Raw genomic sequence first — 19,555 nt, 5'->3', positions numbered from 1 at the left:
ACCTTTCTACATGCATCATACATCTAGATGTACCTCATCTTAGTCATGCTATACCTCAATTTAAGTTACCCACATTATGTCTTTTTTTAATCTTTTTTTCCATGCAACGCACCATACTTTATTTACTATGTTACATATCTTACTTTACCAATCACAAACCACCCAATCCACTCATCCTATGCCACGTATATCACTTTACCCATCCCACAAACCTAACTTCACTGATCTCACTTCAATCATCAAAAATCACCTACACCACATCAATATATATACGTTATGTCAAGTATCATACTTGAAATGAACAAGGGACACCTCTCTATAGTGGTTGGGATCACATTGCTTGATCTTATTACATTATGCAAGCTACGAACTTTTACATCCCGTGGTCTTGTACATATCATCTCTGACACGTGCGGTAGAGATATTTGCAGCAGTTTTACATATGTAAGAGAAAGATGAGAAAAACAGATGCTTAAGACAAATACTGTATGTATAGAAGGACCCACACCAAACACACATTTTTGGGATTCTGCAGTTGCTCATGTTAAAGTTACAAGACAGATATCACAGCAGCAATTCTACCATTCCATAACAGTGACTATCACAGTATTCATTGAAGACTCCTCATGTCTTTTTCCATCCTCATCGGCTAATTGTGTTGAACTGGCCAAAGAAGGCATCTGCTGGAGTGTTAGTGAAGACATCTTTGTCAAAGTAATTTTTCCTATAAGAATAAAAGAAAAAGGAAAAGATGGTTAAATAATATTTGACAATAAGGAACGACTTTCTGGTCCTTCAATGTTAGCAATTTAATCGCTCTTAGGTTTGAACATTTACAGGAACAGTTTAATACTAAATTGGGAGAATACTAATGGTGAGTTATGTACAGGACTCTTGTTCCTCACAATACCATTTCTATTGTCAGGAGTGTGGAACTCCCCTTCCTGTACAAGCTTCATATATATGTAATGGTTGGGCTGCATTTTGCTCCTGCAGAGACACTGCATAAGAAAGAGGCAGGGTGTGGTGCGATGGGATGGATCCCACAACACTGCAATGGGCACATCTAAAAAACATAAAAGTGTTGTCTTAATATTTCCTATATACAGAAGATAGATCCCCCATGACAGCCGTAAAGTGTAAAACAGCTGCTACATACACTATATGACCAAATGTTTGTGGACACCTGACCATCACAACCATATGAAATTGTTGGATATCCAATTCAAAAATGATGGTCCTTAATATGGACCTGAACCTTGTAGCTATAACAGCCTCCACTCTTGTGGAAAGGCTTTCTGCAAGATTTTGGAGTGTGTCTGTGGGAATGTGTGCCCATTTAGCCAACAGAGCATGTGTGAGGTCAGGTAGTAAAGTTAGATGAGAAGTCTTCTCCTGCAATCAGTATTTAACACATCCAAAAAATGTTCAGTAGAGTTGATTTCAGGGCTCTGTGTAGGCCACTTAACTTCCTCCACACCAAACCCATCAAATCATGTCAATATGGATCTCTCTGTGCACAGGTGCACAGTCATGCTGGAAGAGAAAAGGGCCTTCCCCCAAACTGTTGCCACAAGGTTGGAAGTGCACAATTGTTCAATATGTTTTCAACCATAATTTAGGCTCTTGGTGGCTGAAACACGTAAGAGACTTTACCATGTGATCTATTTTATGGAATTTGAAATAAATATTGTGTGATATTCAGGGGTATTAGCAACTATGGTGAGCATTTAGGGATCACTCTAAGGTGCCTGTTCACACGACGTCCGTTTTCTGTGCTGACCGGATCCGTACGCTCCTGCACTAAAAATGCATCCCAATGTATCCCTATGTGTTTTATGGGCTACGGTTCTCAGGTGCGCAGTCCGTTCAGGTTACGACAGAAAAATACAGCATGCCACATTTTGTACGGTCAGGAAACGCAAAACGCATCAAAAACGCACTGCACTGCAGCTAACATACTGACGCACTGCCCCCCAGCAAAAAAAAAAAAAAAGAACGCATCGAAAACGTGGTAAAACACATAGCACCGCGTCTGCTGATCTGGACCTGATCAGGACCTGAAACTTATGTGAACAGGCCCTAAGGTCGTTTGTCACAAACAGGAAAATCCTTTATTTTGCTCAAAGGCTGAGAACCGGTGTATTCAACATAAAGTAGCTTTTCTTCAGCATTCCAACAAAACAAAGTCTGCTTGTCTTCATCAAAATAACATAAAAAGTGTGTCACTGACATAGGGATTTTGCACACAGCAAGAGTGTCCCAGTCCAAGAACCTTGGGGTATTCCTCAACAGAAACAGTTCTCAGTAGTGCTCAGACAAATTCACAAGCTCAAATAGCTTTTTCCACACACCTGTGTTACTCCTACTACTCCACCACTGTTCTGTGGAGTTTCCTGTCTTTTAACCCCTCCTCCTGTGGGGCAGTTAACACTTGGTTGCCAGATATACCCCAAAAACTTTGTTCCATATAGTGTAAATGGCTGAAAGGGTGTGTTCTTGGTCCCCCCTCATCTGAACACAAAGTCCAGTCAGCTCCAGTTTTGATTGTGATACTTACTGGGCTTTGTGGGCCTGTGCCAGTTGCAGGTTGAGGTGATCCTGTCCTTTGCGCAGTTCTTTCTCCTGACGTTTTTGCTGCCTTTCAAGGAGAATCATGGCCCGAGCTTCCTGTACTCTTCTGCGGTCCCACTCTGCCTGCCTTTGTCTCTCTTCTTCCTTCAGTCTCTGTCAAAGAAAACATTCGTTGTCATCCAGTCATCATGCCTAAAGCAACTGTGGTGTCGAGGGCATTGATAAAATGATACCTAATCAGGAAGGCATTACACAGTAAAATGCTGGTTCAGACAACAACATAACAACCCAAATTAATAATGTCTAATTCTTTCTATTAGGTTTAAATAGATTCCAAATCAATACAGAGCCAAGACAGATAATAAAACTTTAGAGTGTATCTGTCTCTTTAATTATTCCGGGACCTTATATTTTCCTGCTCTTATCTTTATCCATACCTTTTTCAGTATTGTTTACTCATCCTTAATTTTCTATTTTGGATCTAATTATTCTAATCTCTATGTTAAAATATGGAATAAAAAACAAGTCTGCTTTAGAAGTTAAAAGCAAAAAACAAACATCCTGGGCCTCTGATTGATGGGGGTGTCCATGCCCTCTGCCTATTTTACAAGGGCTTACAGTCACTCTGAGGCCCCGTTAACAACAGGGTAGTTGCATATCAGCACGGTTTACGCAAGGGCGGTTTTGGGTGTTTTTAATTGCATTTCAGCGCTGAAATGCAATTAAAAGCGCCCAAAACCATACTGAACAGTGCGGTTCCATTGAAAGCAGTATGGAAACCGTGCTGATCAGCGTGGCAAAAAAGGGTCAGGGAGCAATTCAGGCGGGAGGCGGTTCGGATCGCACAGAGCGCCCTGGTGTGAACGGGGCCTAAGAACTGCTCAAGTGTTCTTAGGGAGATAAAGCCCACTTACAAGATGCCCACCTGCCAACAAATGTGGGCTGGGGTACTAAAATGCAACCTTGCTCCAAAAATTCATTAAAACTCAGCGAGTTTCTAAGGCTAGAAGTTAGGCTTTAACATACTGTATGTTGCCATTTTCATAAATTGTCTTTTTTTTTAACTATGTATTGCCCCATTTCTCCTAGATTGCGACTACTTTGTCATAAATTTAAAGTAAAAGAAAAAAAAAAGAATGTCATACTAGCACAAGGCACACTTATTTCAGATACAAGTGAATCCATACATTATGCCCATACCATTTTTTCCTGTTTTTGTTGCTGCTGGACATTATATATTTCCTCCAGCTGTTCTGGCCTCATTCCTTTCCAGCGATCAGGGACTATGCGATGTGGGCCAAATGCACTTATTGCCTGGGCAGGGTTTTCAGAAAGGAGGTCTCCTTCAGTGAGGTTGGAGATTTCTACAGAATTATCATCTTCTTCCTGTTGCTTCTCTAACTGTCTTCTTTCTAATGATTCCTCCGCCTAGACAAAAACAAAAATAGCTAGATAAGGTCTACCTGTTTGTTAAGATACTGAGAAAACGGTAGGCATTTAAAAAGCTGATCAGATGTCCACTATACAAATACATTGAAAATGCATAGAAATTCCTCGCCTTTGTTCCTCTCCAGCAGATTTTAAAGCAGATTTTCATTTTTGAAGTAAAGCTGAACTAAAACGCTGTGCATTCAAAATCAAACAGCATGTACAAATCACAGTATTCTAGAACTAAAGCTCAGTCCTAGGTGTCCAAGCTACATCAGAGCCTGTCCCTGAACAGATCTACCTATCAGCAATTTGTCAAGCCTGCTGGCAGATAGTAGAGCTTGATTTATTTGAGTAAATTGTCATCAAAAAAAAGGAACCACCCATCAAAAAATATTTCCTTCTGGTCACAATTGCATGAAAAAATAGGATTTTGTTCTTACCGTAAAAACCCTTTCTCAGAGTCCATTTAGGGCTCAGAAGAATTCTGAGACATGGGGTTATGCTTCTGCCTGCAGGAGACACTAGGCCAAAACATTAAAAGCCTGTCACTTTAAGGACATAACCCCTGCCACCTCACACCTGCCAGTTATAGCAAGCAGCATGAAAGGAAATGAGGAAGGGGGGGTGCTGTGCCCCTCAAAGGACTCCAAGAAAAGGATTTTACGGTATGAACAAAATCCTATTTTCTCTATCGTCCATTGAGTGACACAGCTCTGAAGAATTATGAGATATAGGGACGTTCAAAAGCAGTCCAACAGAGGGCTGGGCACCATAAAACAGTCCGACAGAGGGCTGGGCACCATAAAAATTAGAAGAACCAGCTCAAATACTCAAACTCAAGTCCAGGACATGAATCGGAATCTCAAACCCGACTTCAAAGTCTTTTTTGTGATCTTTGAGAAGAGTAACTTCACATTAAAAGCAGATTCAGAGGTCAGGGATGTCTTTTTTTAAAGTCATTTTACTTCTTGCTAATGATATGTAAATCGTTTAATGTCTATAGTCTAGGCACAGGTGCACTTTAGTCTGTTCTTTCAGCCAATACATAATATTGCTCACAGAGTGCTGTTATATGTCAATGATCACATTCCATCATCAGGATTCCCTTGCAATGTTGCTATATGTAACAGCTGGAAGGTAGTTCCCAGTACAATGAGGGGAGGGGATAACCATGAGAACAAGAAGGAACATTTTTCTTGTCTTTTGCACAATTTTTTTCCTGGTTCAGACCTGCTTGGCTATGAAAAGCTGAGTAGGAATACTGCCACATACATATAATAAAGGTGTCTTTAGTCATAAAGTTATCTTCAGCCTTGCAGATTGGCAACAATGGTATGTATGCATGCATGCATTTTCCAAGCTCTCCAGATATCTCTTGGCTGACCCTTCTTGAAAGGAACAAACAGGATTAGGTTTTCCCAGGCTAAAAGCTGTTTTCCTGAAATAAGCCAATGACAGATATGTGACTTAATTCTCCTTTTCTCCTCCATGCACACTCAGCCCATCTGAACGGGCATGTTTAAGGAAAGATCCTTTGATCAAAAGTCTTTTGGCTGTCAGATATAGCCTAAATGTCTGCCGGTCATGAGATGCATGCAGGTAGGTCACTTGAACAGGAACCACGATGACTGGTTCACGATCAGCAGTGGGAACTGAAGATGTCAATGACAGCCTGGGTTGGGAGCCATCAACTGTGCATAGTGTCAGGGCACCATGCTAGGGAATGGTAAAATATAGATTGTGGGCAGAAAGAGGTCAAACACTCAAAGTATTGAAGCAAGAGGGTCAACATGGCAGCCATGCAACCAGCATTTTACTGAAGGAGAGATCAGCAATGGCAGCTTTCATATTTCTTGAAAATAATGTTCTCCAGGTGGTGGCATTATTATATAGAATATATATTTTATAGAAAGGGAATTCATTGTCACAGAAAGAGTTGTAGCCTTCTGAAATCACTCTGGGGTTGTGCATGGCTGTTTAAGATACACGTAGTGCTTAGAGGAATTCTACAAGAGGGAAAAGTAAACTCTATCACTTGACAAACAATTCCTCCACATTACAATAATTGGCTGTGTCTGGCAGCAGCGGATCAAGCAATCGTTAGCAGTAGGAATGAATTGCTATCAAATGTTTCCATGGAAAAGCAAAGCAGGATTTTGCAACTGCAGCTATCAGGGCTGATAATGGGCATACTGAAACATTTAAGGTTTATGAGGACCAGCAGACCAAAGTTGCTGAAGAGGGGAGGGGGGGAGGGATGATTGCAATGCTCAGAAGACAGTCTCAGACTCTGGAAATCCTTTGTTTAGAGTTGACTCATCAGACGTAATTGTAGTTCTCTTTAATTACAAATCAGTTACTTGTTCTCAAGAAAAAGATCCAAAACACAGGGCATTCTGATCTTGTCTGCATTCTCTCAACAGATTGTGTAATTTCAAAGCCTTTTAAACATTACAACAACAGTACGCAGAAGATGGAGTGTGCAAACTCTAAAAGTGAAGCATCATGAATTGTGTGCCATCTGACACTCTGACCTCATAAAGCACTGCGGGGAAACAATAATTGCCTTTGGAATGAAAGCTGATTGTTTTATTGGGTTTAAGAGAAAGAAAATACCCCATCTTTTTATCTAATGAACTCTCTCACTGCTGATGGCATTTCAGATGGCATTTATCCAACTACAGCCTGTGCAGACATAAACAACAACATGGGGGATGAATTTGCACAGTTCTTTCACGGCCTTGCCTAAAGGTAGAAGGCAAGTCATTTGTTTTTTTTTCTTATCGGCAGCAATCCCTGAAATTAGTTGATTACCAGCTTATAATAAAGGATGATCATCTGCACCTAACACCCTCATCAATTCATTCTTTTTGGCACTTCTCTTCTTTCACAACTCAAGATTGCTTTTGCAGGCAGGATAATGATATTAAAGGAGAACTATGAGGCGAGTGCTTTTCACTCACCTCATAGTTCTAGCCGACCTGTGACAATGAGACTGTCACAGGTCGGCTCAGTAGATCGGGAAGTGAGCGAACACATACCGGCGCTCGCTCACTTCTCGATCCTGTCACGGCTGGATTCCCCCCTCCCCGCTCCGATCCTCTAGCGCTGACTGGCGGAACGGACAGGGGAGGGGGCGGGTACAGCTGACTCTGCCTCTAGATAGTGTCCTCCCGTTACCTTAAGGAGAACTATGGGGAAAAGCCCTAACCCCATAGTGCTCATTTAAGTAATAATTAGCGGTGCACCAGAATGGAATTTTCAGACTGAACCGAAAGTAAAAAATGTGTCAGGCCGAAACCGAAAATTATTTTTTTTTCTATCCTTTAAAAAAAAACTTTTTAAATTTTTTACATTTTATTTTTACTTTACTGTCAGGGGCTCTGGGGAAATATTGGGGATCTAAACAGACCCCAGATATTTCCCTTTTTGAAATAGAAAAAGAGTCTGGGACAGAGTCCTCAATCTCTTTTTCTGCAGCCCCTGCTTTGAATGAACAGGTAGCTTCTATACTGAGTGCTCCTGTCCATTCATAAACTGTGGATATAGTATGAGTTACTATGTCTACAATCATGAATGAACAGGAAGTGATGTGAAGCACTTCCTATTCATTCATAATTGGAGACACAGTAAACATACTATGTCCTCAAATGAACACTCAACGATCAGCTGATCGCTGAGTGCTTGTACTCGGCTCTTCATGCTGACTTGCTGGCACAGGAGGCTGAGCGGGCAGTGTGGGATAAGAGCTCGGCCTCCTGTGACACTGCTGACAGCTGACTCCTCCCCCACACTGCCTCCTATGACAGTTGTTTCCTCCACACACTGCTCTCCATCCTGATCTGCCTGTCACAGGAGGCTGAGCAGGTGGTGTGGAAGGAGAGCTTGGCCTCCGGTGACACCACTGACAGCGCTCTGCTGTCTGCCCCGCTCGGTCTCCTGAAAGTTTCTCTCCTCCCTGCTGGGCACTGCTCTGTGTCAGAGGGGACACAGAGCAGCACCCAGCGGGGTAGAGAGAAACTAGGGATGCACAGCATTTTCGGCCAAAAAAGTGCACTTTTGCCATTTTATCCAAAGTACCATTTTCGGCCAAAATGTTTTGGCAGCTGAAATTTTGGTGCATCCTTAGTAATAAACCCTCGTCTTAATGGGCAGAAAGAGATGACTACAGAGTGGCAACAAAATAAGAAATGTATTACAATAAGTAGAAAGCAGGTTCATACATTCCTGTCCGCAATCCGTTTGCTTAAACGGCAGAGCTCCTGGCACAGATCTGATTCAACATCTCAGGCTGCTCGAATATTGGTTTCCCCCTCTGGCCACTGTGGTTCCTCCTGCTGACTAGTCACAGCAGGATACAATAGTAACATAGGGATCCATGGGAGAAACCACAGCAGCCAGTAGAGGACATGATCACACACCTGGAAGTGTGGAATAGGGCAGTGCCAGTCAGTGCTCTCACAAGCAAAGCCCTTCTAACCATCTTGTCTTAAATTGTATTGTAACTTTACTGTCTCACTTTATATTGTAACATGCTGTGCATGCTGGCGCTATATAAATCCTGTATACTAATAATAGGGTTAGTCCCGGGAGCTCTGCTACGAGCTAAGTTTGAGCACACAGACCACTTTTTTCTCCAGGTAACATCTTTCTGATTTTGTTGATCCCCTGACAGGGCCACTTTAAGACTGGATAAAAAATATCAATCTACCTCCAGTCATGCAGGTTCCAATTACCCACAGCCATAAAGGAATTCAGGGGATCAAGTGGCCGTTTGCTTTCTCTCAGGCTGAGGTCCACTTTCCCCAACTGGTGCAAATGAAACACTGCTTTCTGAAGCCTCCTCTTTGGTTCATTGGACTCACCATATTTAAGATGTATTTTGGTGCTAAGAAAAGGAGGCCAAGGCAAGTGGACAGAACCTTTTTTTTCCCTTTTCTGATATTTACCTGGGCTTTGTTGAAGTCCTTTGTGAAAGTATTGATATCTCGTCTGGCCTTTTCTTCCATTTTTTGTAATTCCATTGCCTTCTTGTCAAGTTCAATCCTGTGTTTGTCATAGAGACTATCTGCAAAGAGCAGGAAACGGCTTACAGTAATAATGTCATACAGACAAAATGGAAGTTACAAATCTGAATTCTCACTTGGCCTTCATTAAAGTATGTGTCACTTACAAAAGGATCCCTGGACATGCAGTTGACTAATTGGATAAAGTAACATGGATTATGCATCTGGATTAAAATGTATCCAAGACCTAGACCAAGAATACAATATTGCAGGTTACCAACCCTTCGATGTGGTGGCTGCATTAGTTTGCTTTTTTTTTACCCCGTGATACTGTCACTATCATACTTATGGTCGTAGGGTGACAACGCTCACTCGTTGTACTGTTTCTATGGAGGAGCAGTGCTGTCACCCTAGGACAGGAAGTGTGTTAGGACACAGAACATCTCCCCTCTCCCCATCTCCATGACACAGGGGAGCAGGGTTGATAACATTACTTGAGATAACACTGCAGAGTGCAAAGGAAGTTATGAGCTCACTGGACCTCTGACAGGTTTAACAGGTATTTCATTACACTTATCACAAAGCTATTCAAAAGCACTTCCAATGGTATTTAACAGATAGAATGACAGATAAAAAGGTAGCAAATAAAAGCAATTAGTTTTTAGAGTGAAAGTATACTCTATTGTTTTTTTTTTAGCATGTTAGATTTGTATTGAAAAAAACGAAAGACAAAGCAGTACATAAGTAGTCCAAAATGACATGAAACAGGGATCATGCATCAGTACACAGACTGCGATCCATACATGTTCAACGGATATATTCAAGCAATATTAAAGAAGAACCCATATCACAATATGGTGAAACACATGTAAGCGACTCTATATTGCGGGTGTGGATACTTAAATAGTTATAACCAGGTGACCCTAAGGCCGTGAGTGTCAGGAATGAGTAGGGGACCATCTCTCCATGGCGTGGGGACTCGTGGGCATATCAGGAGGGCCTAGCCTCCATATGTACGGTAGGTGAGAACCGTAGAACATTAGTCAGGGGATGTTAGGGACCGAGGACATCTAGTGAACCTAGGGTGCCAGTCAGTTGGGCCTCCAGATACCAGTTAGAAAAGCGAAAAATGGACATCAAGTCCTGCAGTTGCTGCAGTGAATATTCCGATGTAACATAAGATGTCCAAGTGTCAAAGAAGTTTTTAGTGCGCAATTGGTTAAATTTCGTATCTAGTTTATCCAGTAGTAACAGGCGATTGAGGCGGGGGACGGAAGGTGGCCATTGATGGGGGTTCAGGTACGATCCAGTTGCCCAAGATCGCCTTTTTTGCAAAGATGCTTTTTTGCAAAGATGCTCCCAGCGGTTCGGGTGGGAGGGAGTAGCCCCTGTGTGCAGGTGAGGGGCGTGTAGTAGGCAGAAGGCATGGGACAGTGTTCTCGTCTCACGGGAGTGGGAAGTATACTCTATTGTTACAATGTTATACAAGATTTACACTAGCTGCAGCCACCTATGTTAGGGTTCAGAGAGGCATATAGAGTTCCCAGTTCCATGCAGTCATAGGATACACATTTGGAGACTAATATAGGCATCAGGGTTGCTTTTAGAGATTACTAGTCATACACTGCTTGAATTCCGGCCCTATCTCCAGCTGAATTTAGCTAGTAGTAGAGATTTCTCCATTCTAGAAGGTTTGTGTGGATGGGGTAAGTGATGGATTTCTCTAGAGAAATGATATGAATTTCAATGGATTTCTATGGCCAGCTTATGTGTAGGTATCTTCATTTCTCTGAGATATTGTCTAAGCCTATTTTTGCCCTAGAGCTATAGTCCTTTCCTGCTATCCCACCCACTCTTAGAGATAGAGTGTTTGCAAAAGTAATGCATTTTGGGGCTAAAAACAGGCAAGCGGAATACCCATTAATGGGAACTCCACTAGGGAAGTCAGAAATGGAAAAAGATCTGGGGGTCATAGTTGACTGCAGATTAAGCAATAGCATGCAATGCCAGGCTGCAGCTAACATAGCTAGCATAGTACTGTCATGCATTAAAAAGGGAATGTACTGTAGAGACAAAGCAAAAATTTTGCCACTTTACAGATCACTGGTTTGGCCTCATCTGGAGTATGCGGCTCAACTTTGATCACCATTCCACAGAAAGGATGTTCTTAAGCTGGAGAGGGAACAGAGAAGGGCAACAAAACGAATTGAGGGGCTGGAGGACCAAAGCTATGAGACAAGGTTGTTAAATTTAATTTGTTCACTCTAGAAGTGAGGCGATTAAGAGGGGATATAATTATGATGTGCAAATTGTTTAATGGCGATACTAATATCAGTAATAAACAGTTTACTGTAAACTCCCTAAAGAAGACTAGAGGCCACCACCGAAAACTGGAGGAAAAAAGATTTAACCACAAGGGCCGTAGGGGCTTCTTTTCTTTTAGAGCGGTATAAAAATGTGGAACACAATTCCATAATCAGTTGTATCATCAAAGAGTATTATAATTCAAAAATCATTTAGATACCTTCCTCCAGGGGCGTAACTAGAAATCACAGGGCCCTATAGCAAAATTTTGTATGGGGGCCCTGTGATTTCTAGTTACGCCCACCTGATAACCCAAACAGCCCACCTGAGGGTGACCCTGCAGAGCCCACCTTAGGACTCCCTATGGTGGGCTCTGCAGGGTCTCAGGCGGGCGGTCAAGTCCTCTTACCTGTCAGCCTCTCGTGCCCCGCCGTGCCCCAGGCCCCATAGCGGCCGCCTGGGTCGCTATGGTGATTGTTACGCCACTGCCTTCCTCAGAGACCATAACATAGAGGGGTACAGATACTCTTACTGACTGGAACACACACAGACTTATACACACACATGCTCATAAAGGTTGAACTCGATGGACCTGTGTCTTTATTCAACCTTGAATACTATGTAACTATCAGGAGGGCGCAAAGAAGAGGCTTTTCAGTTTAAAGTGGAGCTGACCTCAAAAAGTGAAGATTTGCGATGTTACAGGGAACATATAGGAATGTTAATTGTGCCTAAGCAGTACCCTGAAAAACGTACATTTTGTATTCAATACCTCCTGAAAAAGAGCAGAACAGTTTCTGGTATGTAAGGGCGCCTAGGCACTCCTGTCCCTACAGTCTAATAGCTATGTATTCGCATTGGGAGATCTAAGGCACTGTTGCCTCTGGCCTCTAGTCTCAGGAGATGTGGAGTGTGATTTGGTGATGTGACTATTGACATGAGGAAGCAAAGCCATGCCTCTACCAAGATGAGTGCCTCTATACAAAGACACAAGCGGAACAAGGCATGGTAATTTAGTAGCCATCTGCAGGGAGATCCCAGGTAACATTGGTGACTAGACCTTTGTGCCTGCCTTATTTTAAGCACAACTTTTAGGGTTCAATGGGGAAAATTTAGCAAAATTTGAGCAGACAATAAATGCACGGATATGCACGGCAACCAATCAGCTTCTCTCTTTCATGTTCAAATCTTAACTGAACAAACTGAAGAGAGAAGCTGATTGGTTGCCATGCACAGCTGGTCCAGTTTTTGCCTGCTCCAGTTTTGATAAATTACCCCCAGTGTCTGTGTAAATTTTGACATACCTGAGGGTGGGGTGGGGGAGTCTTTGATTCAAGCCCTATTTTTTGCGTTTGCAGTGGAACGGAACGCTGGCAAAGTTTTGCCTTGCGTCCGATCGCACTGTGGGCGGGGGGGGGGGGGGGGGCGTGGAAGCGGTGCCATTGAATTCAATGCACCGCCACACTCCCTCCCGCCCCAAAACGTGGGGGGAAGTTTCTTTAGCGATCGCGGTGTGTTCCAGCAGCTACCGCTCTGGAACGCACACGCTTTCGGTGTGAACAAGCCCTTAAGAGGACTGGTGTTGGATCCCAGGATGAGTATTGTAGTAAGAGCTAGAGTTTTTTATTTTACCTACTGCAGGGCTATAAATATTTGTTTTTAAATGTTACCAAGCTGCAGTTGGATTTTAGTAAAGTTAAGAGCAGGCATCACACGGTGATTGATAACATGAGGACAACATTGCTTGCAATTCACCTTTGTTCTTTTGAATAAAATGAAATCTTACCAGCAAGCTTTTTGTCTTCTACTGCTTTCTGTAGCTCCCTTTGTTGCTGGAGGGACCATTCTCTCAGCTGTTCTTGCTGCGCTTTTCTCCTGTTCCTTTCTGTTAAATCCTCTCCCATAAGCCTCTGCACCCCAGAAACACTGCAACGGGTATCATTATCTGACACCCGTGCTGGCAGATCGTTCTTAAAGGCCTGTGGGTCGTATAGATCAAACTCTCTGCGGTCCTCTTTCTTCTGGAAGCAGAGCCTGAACTCATTGATGGCTTTGTTCAGGTTTCGGATGTCCTTCTTTTGTCGCTCATCTAATAAGCAGGTGATCTTGTCATTCTGCACCATCTGTGCATCTAAAAGTAAAAAATATATTAATATTCAATGTTAAAACGTTCTTATCTTGGAGTGTGCAAGGGTTGGAACCCCTTTCAAGTTTATACTGCAGTCTGTGCCCTCGCAGGGGAGATTCACCCTCTTTTATCTGTCCTGCTAACCAATGAGACAGATAGTGATGGGGAAACCTAAATGTAAAGCTGTATTAGGGAGGGTGCTGTACATAGCTTGCTGAAAATATCACAGTGCCCTGCCCAGTACTTCTCTCAAGAGTCCTTGGCCCTGATGCAAGCAGGGGGTTCGCTTTTGGGAGGAGTTATACAAATATTAAAATGCCTTTGTGGGAAGATGTCCGCTTGGAGGAGTTGTCATTCTTAGTCAAGCTGCATTTTAATGCCCTAGGTAATGCCCTAGGCAATGAAGGAAAGAGGTGGGCCATCTGATTATACAATCTAGTAAGATTACTGGGGAATATGCAGTGGTTTAGTAAATAATTATAATCCTCTTGTATGGATTTGCATTGTAATTGTTGGCACTATATAAATTCTGCATAATAATAATAATAATAATAATAATTTCTTTATTTTAGGGCTGTGGAAATTAAAGATTAATTTCTTGATTAATCGTTAAACTTTTTGATCGATTAAAATTATCTTGATAGCTAATGAAAACACTCACCTCTCCGCTGGCTTCCGGGAGTCCCGTCGATGTCCGTGACGTCACCGGACTCCTCCCCCCTTTGTTAGCCGACGGAGCCACTTGGGCCGGTGAGTTTTCCCAAGAAACTTTCTGCACGAGCGCCAGCCAAGGCATTGGCCTATACACATACAGCACAGCAATGAAGTAATAAAATGAACTAGGATCACAGTAATCCAGCACGTTATTCATCTCACGTGCCCCACTCAAGCGGCGGCCATATTGAGTAAGGCACGTTGTGAGATGAATAACGTGCTGGATTAGTGTGATCCTAGTTCATTTTATTACTTCATTGCTGTGCTGTATGTGTATAGGCCAACGTAGTTGGATCTGTATGTGCGTTATAATTAATCGAAATTAATCGATTAAAAAAAATTAGATTAATCGAACACGAAAATTTTAATCATTACCAGCCCTACTTTATTTTATCATCAACGTTCTCAGGTAAATAAGAAATATTGCATATTACTATTATGTATTGCTTCTTTGATCCAGCAGATGGAGCATTAGGCTTCCTATATCTATATACAGTATGTACAGCCTTATAAAGCCTGAAGAAAGGACCTAATGGATCCCAAATCTTGCATTTTTAATAAGTTCGCCAATAAAAGGTATCACTTAAACTCTGAATTTACTAGAGCCTGTTAAAAAGCCTTTCCAGAACTAAAGCCCTAACCCCGACAAATGCACTCCAGACCACTGAAACTGTCACAGATCCCCTTGAAAGTGCCCTAGTGATTTTAACAAAAACTCAGAGTAACCCTGGGCTGTGTCCATGTGCTGGAATCCGGAACCCTCTTTTAAGCGCACGTGTCCATTTATATCCCATTACCCCCGATCCGTCACGATCAGATCTGCCAAAATGGAACTCTGTTCAGGAAGACCTGATCTGACTGCCCATCTGATCATCTAATACCAGTGTTAAGCTGGCCATACACATAGAGATTATCTGCAGACTCTCTATGGTCAGATGGAAAAAGTACAACAGATTCCTCCATCTACGCTAAACTGTGTGGATGGAGGAATCTCCCACTGGGCCAAGCTTCAGTATCTTGCTAGTCGGCCCCACTGGCTGTCAAATACCTGAACAATCTGATTGGATGCAGGCCTTGTTCAGGTATTTTGAAAACCAGTGGGGGCGACTAGCAGGATACATAAAGGAGAACTATGAGGTGAGTGATTTTCACTCATCCTCATAGTCAGTTTCATTGTCACACGTCGGCTCTATTGATTGGGAAGTGAGGGAACACATACCGTCGCGTGTTCACTGCCCGATCATCTCCCCGCAGAGAACAGTGACTTCCCTGCAGGGATTCCTCCCCTGTCCGATCCTCCAGCGCTGACTGGAGGGACGGGAAAGGGGGCGGGCACAGCTGATAGGCAGAGCTGATAGATAGGCAGAGCCTGCTGTCAATCAGCTAGCTGGGTGGATCTCGACAGTATTGTCGGGAATAGTCCCGGCTGCGTTGGTCTCAGTATATAGCTGGTAATAGCTCACTATATACTGAGCTTTGGGTCACGGGAGGAGGTTAGTATATGTCCTCCCGTGACCCTGAAGAGAACTATGGGATAAAAAAGTTACCCCATACTTCTCTTTTAAGCTTGGCCCAGTGGTAGATTCCTCCATCCACACAGTTTAGCGTAGATGGAGGAATCCGTTGCACTTTTTCCATCTGACCATAAAAAAGATCTGCAGACAATCTATAGGTGCATGGCCAGCTTAAGTGGAAGTCATAGGACTATGTATAATATAGGGGTTAGAAAGAGAAGCAGCTAAAGCTCTATCTTTCAGGCACAGAAATATCAGTAACTTACCAAATGCCTCTTGTCTCTTCTTTTCTGTCTCTTCTTGGGTTTTCTTATCACGAACTTGAGTCTCCAACGCATCTTTATCAACCTAAAGGATAATAAAGAAAAAACCTGTTATACTCTACAGTTGTAGGACATATTTTGTTCATGACAGAGGTGCTCGGTGTTATTTATGCTGAAAGTCCAACTAAAACCAACTTTCAATTTAAAGCAGCTGAACGCAATCCAGGTGCAACAAAACAATCAGGGTTATTCACTAAGGGCCTGTTCACACGACGTCCGTTTTGTGTGCTGACCGACTCCCTACGCTGCTGCACTCAAAATGCATCCCAATGTATCCCTATGTGTTTTATGGGCTCCACGTTCTCAAGTCCGTTCAGCTTACGACAGAAAAAATACTACATGTCACATTTTGTACGGTCAGGAAACGCAAACGCGTCCAAAACGCGTCAAAAACTGCCTTGGCGCGGCAGTGCGGCTTACACATCCTTTGCAGAAGACGTGTATCCAAACCTCTGTCAGTGTCCTTAGTGGTGAGACAAGTTGTTTTACATGCTGGTTTGTGAGTGTGCCATGATGCCTTTCTACTGTTCCAAAAACACATTAAAAACGCACTGCAGCTAACATGCTAACAGCCCCACTCCAGCAAAAAAAAATTTTTTTTTTTTTTACTGGAACGCATCAAAAACGTGGCAAAAACGCACTGCATCAGTCTGCAGATCCGCACCTGATCAGGACCTGATATCATGTGACCAGGCCCTAAGGCCTGGTTCACAAATGAACGTTTTGTAACGCGTTCAACGCTCGACGAACGCTCTACAAAACGCTCAAACATCTAAATCCCATTGTATTCAATGGGTCTGGTTCACACCTTGCCGTATTTCCGCCCGTCCGAACGCGATACAAAACGGCCTACGCCCAAAGAAGTACATGTACTTCTTTGGGGCGTTTTGGTCTCGCGTTTCCATTGGGATACAGCCAAGTAGCCCTCGGAAATGGGTGTTTGTGGCGCGGGTTTTTTTTTACCGCGAATCGCGGTACAAACGCGCGACGCGAAATGCGCGACAAACGCGCATATTCAATACGCCTAGGTGTGAACCCAGCCTTAAGGGTGAAGTGTTTGGAGAAAGCAGGAGAAGTGAACAATCTAGGACAACATAGCTGAACTGGAAAGTGGAAAATTGTCGAATTTCTCCTAGATTGTTCACTTCTCATGCCTTCTCCAAACTCTTCACCCTTTTGTGAATAGCCCTGCAAGTATTTGAATCTTACAGTTCATTTTCTTCAAAAAGCAGCTATAGCCTAAGTAGAAAAGTCTGTCCCCTTCCAGCATGCTTCAGAGAAGGACTCTTGCTCTGTGTGTGGAAGCAGTGGTCTCTCAGCATGGGTCAGACACGCCCCCTGCTGAGAAAGAGCTAGAACTTTCCATTCAGCAGGAAGAATAAGCTTTGCTGAATGAAGGCCTATAGGTCTGACTCAGCAAGGAGTGTCTTGGACCTCTGCCGAGAGACTGCTGCTTCCACACAGAGAGCAAGAGTCCTTGTCTTACTACTCGAGATGTGGCTGCCTTCTGTAAGACTTTGCACACCTTTTGTTTTGATGCATCCGGAAAGAATTTAGCTGATTTAAACTGAATGTTAAGTTATGCCCGAAGTTGTTAGTGTTCCAGTATTTTATGAGCCCACATGTTTGGCATCTTTACAGAATCCTGTTAAAGGAATATCATTTTATCCAGTTAGGAAATGGGAAATTCCTAGTTCCTAATTCCTAGCTCACTCTTCTGATGGACTACAATCTCACCTTTAGGTTACTAATTTGTATTGAGATTGTATTCCATCACAGGAGTGAGCTTGGAGCGGTGACTACTTTACAACACACACGGGGACCATGGGGATCAAAGTAGCCATCCTCCAGAAGGAAGGACAGTGTCAGCACCAATTCAGAGAAGATTTGAGGATCCATTTTTTACAGTTAAGGTACTTGAATGCACTTTTGAGATTGAACTCCTGCGTTTAGTGTCACTTTAAGATTTCTCTTGTGCGCCTCACAAGCTGGTTGTTCACGGAGGCCTCTGGATGAAAATATAGCTCTCTGGTACCCTCTGCTGTTCAAAATACATTTTCATATTTTGCAAAAGAGAAACTGTCATGTGACCCGCATTTCTAGTGACCCATTTTATAAGCTGTTCATGATTCTCTGATGAAAATGTTATGACATAAACTGGGGTAACCAGTGAGCAGTAACGAAAATCTGTTATCGCCTTGTGTTCAGTGTTAGGGCTGCTCTGTCGCTCACAGTCTATAATCGTTTGTATAATGCTTCTCCGATCACCTGTGTACATGCCGGCACCCTGTTTAAGGGCCGGTTCACACCACAAAGTCCGCGTTCCAGTGCGTTCGGCCTCTGGAATGCACTGGAACGCAAGCCGGCCAGCTCCCCGCCTGCAGTGCGATCGCCCACACCTGAAAGGCAGGCACATTAGTGTCTGCATTCTGGTCCGGTGCGATCTGCAAAAATAGTGCTTGCCGTTTTTTTGCATATCGCACTGGACCAGAACGCAGGCACTAATGTCCGGTTGCAGGCGATCGTACTGCGGGCGGGGTGTGTGGCATTTTTTTAAAATGCCCCCAGAACAAGAATAGAGGAAAATCTTCCAATGGGAACACCTGTTCAGTGTAAGGACCGGTTGACACCACAGCGCTGCACTAAAGGTATGGATTCCGTTCATTTAGCACACGCTATAGCGCAGCACAATGGTGCGTTGTGTTGCCATTCATTTGAATGGTACTCCAATGCACCTACCGTTGGGTGTTGCAGCGCAGTATGCTGCACCACAATGCCATGTGCTGCGGTTAAAAAAGTAGTGCTTGCATAACTTTTTTTTTCCCCACTGCACTGCGATGCACAGTATGGTGCTACTGAATGTTGTGCTTCACGCCCCCCGCCCCCTCCCCCTTCGAGATTTGTTGGGGTACCATTTAAATGAATGGCAACACAACACAGCAGAACACATGCGCTGTGCCATAACCTGTTCTAAACGCATTAAAACAATGCTTTTAGTGCAGCATTATGGTATGAACCAGCCCTTAGACAGTATTTCCCTCACATCGGAAAGATATCCTCTCACTTCCTGTGGAGTCTGCAGGACAGGAAGTAAAGGGAAATCTCCCTAATGAGACACAAATAAATGGCTAAATAAATAAATAAATAAATAAAGCTGCTCTATGTTGTTTAAAATGAGAAAAATGTGTTTGATTTAGATATACTTTGAAGGACAGCTGTACTTTCCCCTTCATGTTGCAGATAAAAGCACAGAAAAATCAAGTATTGGAAATGCTTATTTTAAGTGCATTTGCTTTTCATAAATTATTATTTTTTTGTTATTCACTCACAATGTGCCTCTGAACTTGCTTTGAAAATGTGACCACTCCAGGAAGAGTCCTCTCTCTAACAAAGCCCCCTCCCTCTTTGCATGTTATAACTCTCTCCTCCTCTGGGAGTGTCTGATTACTATCTGTGCTGGCCCAGCTCCCCCTCACCTGCATACATATCCTTATATGCACTTCTGGCGGGAGTGGTAAAGGGGAATACTATAGAGCAGTGGCCACCGCAGTCCAGCCATAA

At 43.1% G+C, this 19,555-nt stretch overlaps 1 protein-coding gene across 1 annotated transcript in view; it reads right to left on the bottom strand.

The window, feature by feature from the left end:
• Window positions 1-427: 427 nt before the first annotated feature.
• The window catches only part of RIBC2 (RIB43A domain with coiled-coils 2), a 20,815-nt gene continuing 1,687 nt past the window's right edge, over window positions 428-19,555 (bottom strand). Inside the window, exons 2-7 of the mRNA XM_018564077.1 lie at window positions 15,938-16,019; window positions 13,102-13,446; window positions 8,955-9,073; window positions 3,775-4,002; window positions 2,561-2,727; window positions 428-724 (exon numbers count right to left, since the gene is read on the bottom strand). Of these exons, the coding sequence (XP_018419579.1) occupies window positions 643-724; window positions 2,561-2,727; window positions 3,775-4,002; window positions 8,955-9,073; window positions 13,102-13,446; window positions 15,938-16,019 (1,023 nt within the window). The 3' untranslated portion in view covers window positions 428-642. The remainder of the gene's footprint in view (window positions 725-2,560; window positions 2,728-3,774; window positions 4,003-8,954; window positions 9,074-13,101; window positions 13,447-15,937; window positions 16,020-19,555) is intronic.

This window comes from Nanorana parkeri, unplaced genomic scaffold (genome assembly GCF_000935625.1).
Source record: "Nanorana parkeri isolate BGI_ZX_2015 unplaced genomic scaffold, ASM93562v1 scaffold720, whole genome shotgun sequence".
Classification (NCBI taxonomy): domain Eukaryota; kingdom Metazoa; phylum Chordata; class Amphibia; order Anura; family Dicroglossidae; genus Nanorana; species Nanorana parkeri.
This window is presented reverse-complemented; position numbering and strand designations above follow the sequence as displayed.